General features: G+C 53.0%; 1 protein-coding gene across 1 annotated transcript in view; it reads left to right on the forward strand.

The window, feature by feature from the left end:
* GRWD1 (glutamate rich WD repeat containing 1) overlaps positions 1-5479 on the forward strand; it is a 6802-nt gene extending 1323 nt beyond the window's left edge. Inside the window, exons 4-7 of the mRNA XM_008056847.2 lie at positions 2620-2833; positions 2973-3115; positions 3331-3528; positions 4604-5479. Of these exons, the coding sequence (XP_008055038.1) occupies positions 2620-2833; positions 2973-3115; positions 3331-3528; positions 4604-4921 (873 nt within the window). The 3' untranslated portion in view covers positions 4922-5479. The remainder of the gene's footprint in view (positions 1-2619; positions 2834-2972; positions 3116-3330; positions 3529-4603) is intronic.
* Positions 5480-11425: the final 5946 nt, after the last annotated feature.

Below are 11425 nucleotides of genomic sequence, written 5' to 3' on the forward strand. Positions count from 1 at the left end.
GGCAATCCACTCACCTCAGCCTCCCAAGGTGCAGGATTACAGGCTGAGCCACCGAGTTCGGCTTAAATACTGTTTTAGATTATGAGAATGTTTTTTATGTTCTTTGGTATGATGGTAACAGCCTCAAATAGCACCTGGTTATAATATGAGATATATGCTTCCTGTTATATTATTACTGAGGAACTGTTTTGGGCTATGGGGGTTTTTTGTTTCTTTCTTTGTCATTGTCTCTTCGTGTCAGGGTCTCACTTTGTTACCCAGACTGGAGTGCAGTGACATGTTTTTTGCTTCAAAGTTAAAATATCTTCTGATCAGGTAGATGTATGAATAAAATGCGGTGGTGTATGAAGTGCAATTAGAGCAGTACTTGGCCTACAGCTGGTGCTATGTGTTTCCATTAAACTATTACCACATTTCAATTCTATTCCAGAGCCTGAGGATTTAGCAGCAGGCAAAAGGCTCTATGAACTTAAATGCTAGTGGAGGAAGAACACAAGAAAAAAGTAAATGTGGGCCAGGCGCCGTGGCTCATGCCTATAATCCCAGCACTTTGGGAAGCCAAGATGAGAGGATTGCCTGTGCCCACAGGTTTGAGACTAACCTGGCCAACTTGGTGAGACCTCATTTCTACAATAAATCAAAAATTAGCCAGGCGTGGTGGCACGTGCCTGTAGTTCCAGCTACTTGGAAGGCTGAGGTGGAAGGATCACCTGAGCCCAGCAGGTCAGGGCAGCGGTGGCTGTGAGCCTTGGCGACAAAGTGAGACTCCAACTCAAAAAGAAGAAAAGAAAATAGTAAATATGTAGTATGTCCAAAGGTGCTAAGTATTGTGGAGGGAAATTAAAATTAAGATGAAACAAGGGAAGGAGGGTTAGGGTGTTCCTGGGGTGAGGCTTCTATTTTAAATGCTGTGATTAGGGAAGTATCCAGTGATAAAGTGCTGTTAGAACAGGTAACCACAGGTAATAGGGAAATCTGTGGAAAACAATTTGCTCATGAGGGAAACAGAGGTCAAAGGCCCTGCGGTGAACTTGGCATGTTTGAGGAGTTTTCAAGAGAAGCTGAGGAACTTGGTGTGTCTGGAGCCAAATGAACAAGGGGTAAAGTGACAAGATTTGGAGGATGGGCACAAAGGAGATAGTTTAGGCCCTTGTAGGCCATTGTAAGGATGTGAGCTTTTACTTGGGAGAAGTTGGAACCCATTTGAGGGTTTAAAGCAGAGGAAAAACAGGTCTTGTTTTTTGAGCCTTTTTTTTTTTTTTAATTATAATTGGGATAGGATCTTACTCTGTTGCCCAGGCTGGTCTCGAATTCCTGGACTCAAGTGATCCTCGCTTCAGCCTCCAAAAGTGCTGGGGTTACAGGCATGAGCCACTGCACCTGGCCTGGCTTTTGTTTTAAAGGGAGGCTGGGCATGGTGGCTGATGCCTATAATTCCAGCACTTGGGGAAGTTAAGGTGAGAGGATTGCTTGAGCCCAAGAGTTCAAGACTAGTGTGGACAACAGAGCAAGACCTCATCTCTACAAAAATTAAAAACTTAGTTGAGTATGGTGCTGTGTGCTTATAGTTCCAGCTACTTGGGAGGTTGAGGTGGCAGGATTGCTTGAGCCTAGAAGGTCGATGCTGTGATGAGTTGTGATCATGCCATTGCACTCCAGCCTAGACAACAGAGTGAGTCCCAGACTCAAAAGTAAAAATAAAAAACTAAAAGGAAGCCAGGCGTGGTGACTGATGCCTTTAATCCAGGTACTCTGGAAGCCTGAGGTGAGAGGATCATTTGAGACCAGGAGTTTGAGATCAGTCTGGGCAACATAGTGAGACCTCCATCTCTATTTTTGAAAAAATAGGAAGGCAGCAAACACTCTCACTGCTGTCTTGGCCATTATGCTCTTCACAACAATATCTTCCTTTCTTAATTCAAAATAAATAAGATATAAAATAAAGGTATCCTTCTGACTTCTGTGTTGAGAATCAATTGTGGGGAGGCTCTTTAGGGGAAGGATAGCATCAGTAGTAGTGTGAGTGACAGCACTAGGGGTCGTGCGAAGTGTGCTGGAAGTATCCTTTTTAAGTGTAGCCAGCAAAGGTGTTGGACAGGAGGAAGAAGAGACCCAAGAATGAGTCCTGCAGTTTGGGGCCTGAGGTGGGGAGCCCTGGGGAGGAGTCACAGGTGGCTATGAGGAGCTTGGCTTTGGTCATGTTTAGTTTGAACAGTCAGTACAGTAAGAGTCTGGAGCTCAGGAGAGAGGTCAGGGCAGGGGGTGGGGAGGCTGGAAACCAGGAGGCTGGACGGGATCTGGTGAGCAAAGCTGCAGAGCCACGAGGTCGAAGGATTGCATCCTGTGGCCCTCAGCATTTAGGAGTTGCAGAGACCAGGAGTCTGAACACACTCCTCGGGGCTGGCAGGAATTGCAGCCTCAGTTCCCAGGTGCCTTGGAGTTTTGGCCTCCTGCCCAGCCCGCTCTGCCCACCCCAATCCTGGGGGGAGGGTTGTCCTGTTACCACGCTGGTCTCGCAGAGGTGTCTGGGAGCTCTGCGGAACTGCAGTTCTGGTGGTCAGGGATGGGGAAAGCCTCCTGAGCCCCGCTTCACATAACCCTTTCCCCTCTCTCTTGTAGGTGTCATGGCTGGGCGAGGAGCCTGTGGCTGGGGTGTGGTCAGAGAAGGGCCAGGTGGAGGTGTTCGCACTGCGGCGGCTCCTGCAGGTGGTAGATGATGCTCAGGCCCTGGCTGCCTTCCTCCGCAATGAGCAGGCCGGCATGAAGCCTATCTTCTCCTTTGCTGGCCACATGGGCGAGGGCTTTGCACTCGACTGGTCCCCCCGTGTGCCTGGTGAGTTTCTGGGGTATACACGTGGTCCTGAGAGGTTGTGGGGAACTGGGTCCGCAGCAAGGGTAGGTGCTTAGACTCCGGGGGGGGAAGTGAGCTGAGGCCAGGTGGCATGAGGTGGTTTCCTGACTCCCTTCCTCAGGTCGCCTGCTGACCGGCGACTGTCAAAAAAACATCCACCTTTGGACACCTACAGATGGCGGCTCCTGGCATGTGGACCAGCGGCCATTTGTGGGTCATACACGCTCCGTAGAGGACTTGCAGTGGTCACCAACTGAGGACACGGTGAGGGAGGGCTGGGGATCTGCATGCCTGGGTCTGGTGGGGACGGGCTAAGGACTAGAAGCCTGAGTCAGAGGGAAGAGGGGCCTTGGGCCTGGCAGAGATTTCGTTCCAGGCCTGGTAAGGGAACACTGAAATAGAGGGTTGGCCACACTGCTTCCTGGTCCTCACTGTGGGCTGGAAGATGCATCTGGGTCATTCAGACTCACCTTGTGCAGGTGTTTGCCTCATGCTCAGCTGATGCCTCCATTCGCATCTGGGATATCCGGGCAGCCCCCAGCAAGGCCTGTATGCTCACCACAACCACTGCCCACGATGGGGACATCAACGTCATCAGCTGGAGCCGCCGGGAGCCCTTCTTGCTCAGTGGCGGGGACGATGGAGCCCTTAAGGTCTGGGACCTTCGGCAGTTCAAGGTATTTTCCCAACTGGACACCTGGGGCTAGGCAAGCTGCCGCTCCCAGCAGCCACTGGGATTTGTAGGTCTTTTCCTCCTGAGAGGGTTTTATACAACCAGAGATGGGAAGGCCCTTAGAATTAGAGTCCAGGAAACTAAGGCTTAGCAAGAGAAAGGGTTGTGGCTGGTGTGGGGTCACTCACTCCACCAGGGGAATAGCTGACAAGAAATGAAAGAAGCTGGCGGACAGCACAGCCCCCAGCCCCCATCTGCCTGTGGGCAGAGGCGCAGCTGGCTAGATAGCCAGTGGACCTAGGGCTTCAGGGATCAGCTGCGAATCAGGGCCCAGCTCACTCATTGCAGGAGAGGACTGGGGCACTGACAGGACAGGAACAGATGTGACCTCACAGCCAGGCAAAGAGTTGGCAGCTGGAGAGCTGGAAGGGGCCCTGGGTAGGGGACATGGCAGCGTCTAGAGACCCTCTGGGGAAGCCATAGCTTCATGTGGCTCCAGGCCTTCCTGAGGCCACCAGATTATCAGTCTTTTTCCACCTCCAGTTTAATCCATTCTGAAGAGTCAGCCCTGGGGAGGCTGCTAATGTGAGAGTCTGGGCCTGACCCAGCCTGTCAGCTGCGGGAATGTTGGGGCCACTTCTCCCAGTAAGAGATGTTGATTCCCAGCCACACCTTTGCTCGAGCAAAAGTGCTGTTGATCTCCGCTGTTCTTGGCTGTCTCTCAGGCTTCTGGAGTCCTGCTTCTACCCCCTTTGAGGCCTTTGTAGAATTCTCTGGGAGAGCCACCGTCCTTTTATAGGATGGAGACTGAGGCATGCATAGGGAAGTGCAGAGGTGAGATCTTGTGGCTTGAATCAGGAGGGGCTGCTTGGCAGGCGAAATTACAATTCCCAGCAGCCCCTGGGCGACAGGCCTTATCACCAGCTGTACTTCGCCCTGTGTCATTTTCATGGACTCTGGGCTTGTGGAGAGCCCTGGTTGAACCCTAAGGCTGAAGAGGGGTTGGGGGCTCTGCCTGGGTCCCCCTAAGGGTCAGGCTGAGACGTTTTGAACCCCTCACTTCCATCCTCTCCCCAAAGTCTGGCTCTCCAGTGGCCACCTTCAAGCAACATGTGGCCCCCGTGACCTCCGTTGAGTGGCACCCCCAGGACAGTGGAGTCTTCGCAGCCTCGGGGGCAGACAACCAGATCACACAGTGGGACCTGGCAGTGGAGCGGGATCCTGAAGCTGGTGATGCAGAGGCCGACCCTGGGCTGGCTGACCTCCCGCAGCAGCTGCTGTTTGTGCACCAGGGTGAGACAGACCTGAAGGAGCTGCACTGGCACCCGCAGTGCCCTGGGATCCTAGTCAGCACTGCCCTGTCCGGCTTCACCGTCTTCCGCACCATCAGCGTGTGAGGCAGCCAATGGGGCTGCTCTTCTGCTTGGGAACCAGAGCTGAGGTGGGTTTCCCGGAAGGGGCTCATTCAGGTCTGTTGACTAAGCCCCTCTCTAAAGGATACTCTTGGTCTGATGGGCCCGTTGGCTGCCATGATGGATTCTGTTGATGTTCTCTAAAAGGACCCAGTTTGGTTCAGGGACTTCTCTTGCCAAAGGATTTGGTTTGACTGTGGCTCTGTGGAGCTGCCCCTACCTGAAAACTAGCCCAGCGACCCCACCTGTCGAGGACTTGGCTGGCCTGTGTGGCAGTGGATTTTCACCAGCTGTGATGCCTGGCTTCATCCTTTGACCTCTCTGCCCCAGGACCAGTCTTGGTTGCTGGTCTTCCCGGGGAACTCGGGGGCTCTACAGTGGGAGTCAGACATGACTGGGACCTGCCCCTTCCTTGTCTTCCTGCCACCTGTGTTTGACCAGGATTTCCCATTGGGGGGCTGAAGGCCATGCTGCGTCGGGAGGACAGTCAAGGCCCCTGAGAGGCAGTAAAGGACCGGAATAAAACCTGAGGGATGCGTGTGACTCTGGTCCTTCGGCCACATCCCTGTGAGGGAGCTGAGGGGGAGGGGAGGCAGGATGTTGGCACCCAGCTGTGCCTCGACCGCTAGGCTGGGAGAGGCTGGAGGGTCCCACACATTCCAGCCCTCAATTCACTGGGCACATCTGGCTCCATCTTCCCCAAATTGTATTCCTTCTGGAACTCACCCTGCGTCAAGGAAAGGGTTCCTCATCCTGTGCCCTCCAACTGATTAAAGCTTCGTCTGAGGAGGAGCCAGGGAGCCCCCATTTCTCCTTCCCTCCATCTCCCCTTTCTCATAATCTACGTCTTTATTCCCCAGTCTCTTCCTGTGTCCCCATCTTTCAGAGTCTCCTGTTGCCTGTTGTCTGTCTCCCTGCCCCCCCATCTCTGCCTCCTCCACCGCCGTCTCCAGCCTGCCTGGGCTGCGGCCCAGCCGCCCTGCCTGGCCATCCTCCCTGGCTCCCCCTCTGCGGCTCTGAGCTGGCCCCACCCCCTGCCCCCTCCGCCCAGGCCTCTGATCCGCCTGTGGACTCAGAGGTCGGTGCCCGGCACGAGGCCCCTGGAGCCAAGGACAGACCACAGCCCCTCTTGGCACCGCAGAGGCGTCCCCACAGCCTAGGAGCCCCCAGCAGAGGGCATGGGGGTGGGCTGCCCCACCAGGTACGTGCCTTCAGAGGGTCCGGGCGGTCAGCCCTCCTCTTCCCTCCTGCCGCTGCCCCGTCCTCCCTGCCCAAGCCCAGCTGGGCCGCTCTGCCCAGCCTCCCCATCCCGTGCCACCCTCACAAAGGCCCGTCCTCCATCGGCGAGGCTCCAGCCCCAGAAGGTCTCTGTCCTGTGTTCGGGGCCTCCGGTTCTGACTCCATGCCCGTTTTCTGCCTTGTTTCCCTACCCCCATCCTTCCTTTCAGAGAGCCTCCCTTCCCCATCCATGTCTCTGCTGGCTCCCTCCGTCTTTGCGGTCCTCTCTCCGTCTCTCCCTCGCTGAAGACATGATCACCAGTTCTCTTTTCCCTAGTTGCCCTTAGCTTGTCTCTTTTCTGGGCCTCTGTCCCTCTCTCTGAATCTCAGTCCCCCTTTTCTGGGTCGCTGCCCTACCACCTCTGGGTCCTTGTCCCCTTGCTGATTCTGTCTCCCCCTGGGTCCCTAACCCCTTCGGATTTCTGTCTCACCCCCACCTCTGTCCCCCACTTCTGGGTCCCTGTCCCCACCCCACCCCCCACCGGCCTTTGGGTCCTTTGTCCCCTTGTTGAGTCTGCCCCTGGTCCCTGTTCTCCTGTCCCCCTGTCCCCCTGCTGGGTCTCTGTACATCTGTCTCAGGGATCCCCTCAACACCCTCCTCCTGCCCTGTCCCCGTGTTGCTTTACTCTCTGTCCCCCTCTCCTCTCCTGTCAGTCTCTGCCCTCCAGCCTACTGTTCACCCCCGTGGGGTGGGTGAGGAGTAGAGGGAAACATGCCTGCTCAAAAGTGTGTGTGTTAATTTTGGCCGTAGGGGGTTGGGGCCTGGGGGCGGGGCTTCTTGGCCTCAGATTAGACATTGACTTTGACACGAAGTTGAAGCACCTTAAGCCCCGTGTCTCCTTTATATGGAAACATTAAGCTGCTCTCCCAGGTCAGGTGGAGGATGGGGGGGAGGACTTCGGGCTCAGGATCCTTTTCCCTCCCCTCCTGCCTTTGCCAGGAAAGGGGGGTGCCCCAAGCCCGAGTCGCATTCACTAGCCTGGGAGCTGGGCCATGTTGGGTGCAGACAGCCCCCTAGTGAATGTCCCCGTGGGCTTTGTGGGACGGGCTCAGTCAGGTCTGCCTCCAGGGCTGAAGCAAGCCTGAGGATTTAGAGGGCAGAGTCCTGGGAAGGAAAGGCTGAGGACCCAAACCAGCATTCCACCTGGCACTGTGGGGCTGGCCAGGTCACGGCGCTCTCTGAGCCTGTGCCCCAACTGTGAGGGGTGATGATCTTGACCTCCCAGCATCCTGAGCAGTCAAGGTGAGCAGAGGGGTCTGGTGGAGTCTGGTGGGGAGCTATGAATGTTACAGGAGGCAGCACGAGGCCTGGCACACAGTAATGCTCAGAAAACAAGAGTGCGCTTGATAAGACCATCTGGCTTCAGCACCTGAGAGGCCTGGATGGGAGTCTGGGTCTTGCCACACCCACCCTTCCTGGCTGAGGGACCTGAGGAAAGGGAAGTCCCTGCACCAGAGGGTTGTGGTTAGAGATGGTGAGTGGGTGAGGCCCTGTCTGCGGCAGGGCTGGGGGTAGGGCACTGGGCCAGCATGGGTGCCCCATATCCCTCTCCCTAGCCTGTTCTGGAGAAGTTGGGGTATCCAGGTTAGAGAGGGGTGCAAGAGTAGATATTGCATCCTAGATCCTGACCTCAAACCCGCCCCTTGGGAGAACTGTTGGTTGAGGATGAGAAGAGTCAGGGTTGGGGTACATCGAGGGAGCCGTGTACCAGGCTCAGTCCACTCAGACTCGAGCCTCAGTTTTCCTCTGTCAGGTGAGCCTAATAAACTCCATGTGGCAGGGCTCCATGTGGCAGTCCTCTCCCCCACAGTGTGTCCCAGGGCCCAGTACAGTGGGCACAGGGCACATAGGTGCTGGGTAAATACAGGAGGACTTGATGTGCAAATTATTTAACCCTGCTTGTCCTAATCTAGCCAGGCCCTGGCAGTGCCCCAGCTACAGGACCAAGTGTTGTGGTTGCTAGGAAACTGAGGTCTGCAGGACCATGCCTGCCCCCTCCCTCCTTACCCCTACCTGTCAAACCGCTGAGATTCTCTCCATTTCACAGATGAGAGAACTGAGGTTTGGGAAGGGATGTGACCTGCCACCAGTTACATGGCTAGTAAGTGGCTGAGGTGGCTCAGACTCTGAGCTGGGACTGGGCCTTGGGTATATATGATAAGACAGGCCCTTTCCAACCTTGATTTCCCCCACTTTACAATTGAGGAAACAGGCTCAGAAAGAATTGCCAAAGATCAGAGGGTCAGGGCTGAAGCTGTTTCATTTATTTATTTATTTAATAATAACTTTAGCCAGGCATGGTGGTTCAGGCCTGTAATTTCAGCACTTTGGGAGGCAGAGGTGAGAGGATTGCCCGAATCCAGGGGTTCGAGATCAGCCTGGGCAACTTGGTATGACCTCATCTCTACAATAAATCAAAAAATTAGCTGGGTGTGGTGGTGTGTGCCTGTAGTTCTGGCTATTTGAAAGGCTGAGGTGGAAGGATCACCTGAGCCCAGCAAGTTGAGGCTGTGGTGGCCGTGAGCAAGCCACTGTAATCTAGCTTGGGCAACAGAGACTCCTACTGAAAAAATCATAATAACTTTCATTGAAATATGATTTATATACCATACACCCGTTAAAGTGTACAATTATGTGATTCTTAGTATATTCATGATTGTACAACCATCACAATTAATTTTAGAACATTTCCATATACCTGATCTTGAAATTTGGCTATCATTCTGCAATCTTACCATTTCCCTCACCTCATGCAATTACTGGTCTGTTTTCTTAATTGATAGTTTGCGTGTTCTGGACATTTCGTGTAAAAGGAAGTATACAGCACATGGCCTTCTGATTCACTTCTTTCATTTAGTATACTGTTTTCAAGGTTTACCTGCGTTATATCTATCAGCACCTTTTTTTTTAAGTCTAGGTCTCATTCTGTTGCCTAGGCTGCCATGATCATAGCTCACTGCAGCCTTGACCTCCTGGGCTCAGGTGATCCACCTGCCTCAGCCTCCCAAGTAGCTGGAACTACAGGCACGTGCCACCATGCCCAGCTAATTTTTGGATTTTTTTGGTAGAGACAAAGCCTTGCTATGTTGCCTAGGCTGGCCTAGAACACTTGGTCTCAAGCAGTTCACCTGCCTCAGCCCCCCAGGCAGTATTGGGTGAATATACCATGTTTTTTTCATTTATCAGTTGATGGACATTTGGCTTTCCATCTCTTGGCTATCATGAGTAATGCTGCTGTGAGCGTCTCTGTACAAATTTTTGTGTGGACACTTGTTTTCACTTCTCTTGGGTACATATGTAGGAGTGGAATTGCTGGGTGATATGGCAACTCTATATTTAACCATTTAAGTAATACCAGACACGTTTCCACAGCAGCTGCAATTTTACATGCCCACCAGCAGTGTGAAGGTGCCGGTCTCTCCAGTGTTTGTTACTGTCTTTTTTTTTTTTTTAATTCTAGCCATCCCAAGTGGATGTGAGGAGCCATCTCATTGTGGTTTTGATTTGCATTTCCCTGATGGATAATAATGCTGAGTACCTTTTCACGTGCTTGTTGGCCATTTGTCTGCCTTCTCTGGAGAAATGCCCATACAGATCCTTTGCCCACTTTTAAACTGGGCTATTTATCTTTATTATTGAGTTGCCAGTATTCTTTATATCTTTTAGATATAAGTTTCTTATCAGATATGATTTACAACTATAGTATTTTCTCCCGTTGGTGGATTTTCTTTCTACTTTGTTTGTTTGTTTTTTTTTTTGAGTTGGTATCTCACTCTGTCATCCAGGCTGGAGTGCAGTGGCACACTCCCAGCCACCGCAGCCTCGACCTGCTGGGCTCCGGCGATCCTTCCGCCTCAGCCTTCCGAGTAGCGGGAACTACAGGCACCCACTACCACGCCCGGCTAATTTTTGATTTATTGTAGAGATGAAGTCCCTCCAAGTTGCCTGGGTTGGTCTTGAATCCACGGGCTCAGGCAATCCACTCACTTTGGCCTGGGATTATAGGCTGAGCCACTGAGCCTAGCCAGTCTTTTCACTTTTTCCATAGTGTCCTTTGAAGCACAAAGCTTTTTAAATTTTGATGAATTTCAACTTGTCTACTTTTTTCCTTTTGTTACTTTCTGAGTCTGTTTTTGCACCACAGCTGACCTCAGAGCCCCGACCCATCCCTCCAAGCAGACTCTGTGCTGAGAAGCAGTTACACCTTTGCAGTTAAGAGCATGGAGCTGCACTGCCAGCCTTCAGTCCCACATCCCTCAGCTGTGATCTTGGGCGACTTATTGTGATTTATTAAGAGGACTGAAACTTTCTGCACCTCAGTTTCCTCATCTGTAAAACGGGACAGTGTCCATCTCGTAGGCTTGCTCTGAGGCTCAAATATGCAAATTCATATAAAGTGCTTACAACAATGTGCAAACTGTATAAACAGAATACATAAGTTATAAATTTAGGCCAGGCATGGTGGCTCACTCCTATAATCCCAGCACTTTGGGAGGCTAAGGTGAGAAGATTGCTTGAGCCCACGGGTTCGAGACCAGCCTGGGCAACTTGATGAGACCTCATCTCTACAATAAATAAAAAAATTAGCTGGGCGTGGTGCCGCATGCGTATAGTTTCAGCTAGTTGGAAGGCTGAGGCGGAAGGATCACCTGAGCGCAGCAGGTCGGGGCTGCGGTGCCCATGAGTGCCACTGCACTCCAGCCTGGGCGACAAAGTGAGACTCCAACTCAAAAAAAATATAAATGTAGTACAATTTAGAATATATTAACAGCACCGTGTAAGTACCTGGTATTTTTTTAAAATCGCAGGATTTATCAAGAGGACAGAAAAGCTCCCATGGTGGGAGGGGACCTGAAGGGGTTGCCCTGGTCTGATGTCTATGGCCCTTGCCATGACAGCCTTACGACTATAGTATCCTGTCGCTACACGGATATCCCCCAGAGTGCTGACGCGCTGCCACTGCCTCTCCCGTGTGCTAGGGATATGCCGTGGGCGCTGCACTCCTCCGTCTCGCAAGGGGAGTCCAGGTCCACCACTCGACCGCTGCGGGCCTCGCGGCCCACCGGAAGGCACGCCTGCCGCCCCCGCACCCCTAATGCTCCGCCCCTTTCTCGTCCCAGCAGGTCGGGGGCGCCCGCCCCCCCTAGGCCAAGTGGAGGGGCTCCCTCCGCCCAATGGGCCTGGCCAGGGCCCTACGCCGCCTGAGCGGC

Source organism: Carlito syrichta, unplaced genomic scaffold, assembly GCF_000164805.1.
Source record: "Carlito syrichta isolate Samal-C Ts95f unplaced genomic scaffold, Tarsius_syrichta-2.0.1 Scaffold85413, whole genome shotgun sequence".
NCBI lineage: Eukaryota > Metazoa > Chordata > Mammalia > Primates > Tarsiidae > Carlito > Carlito syrichta.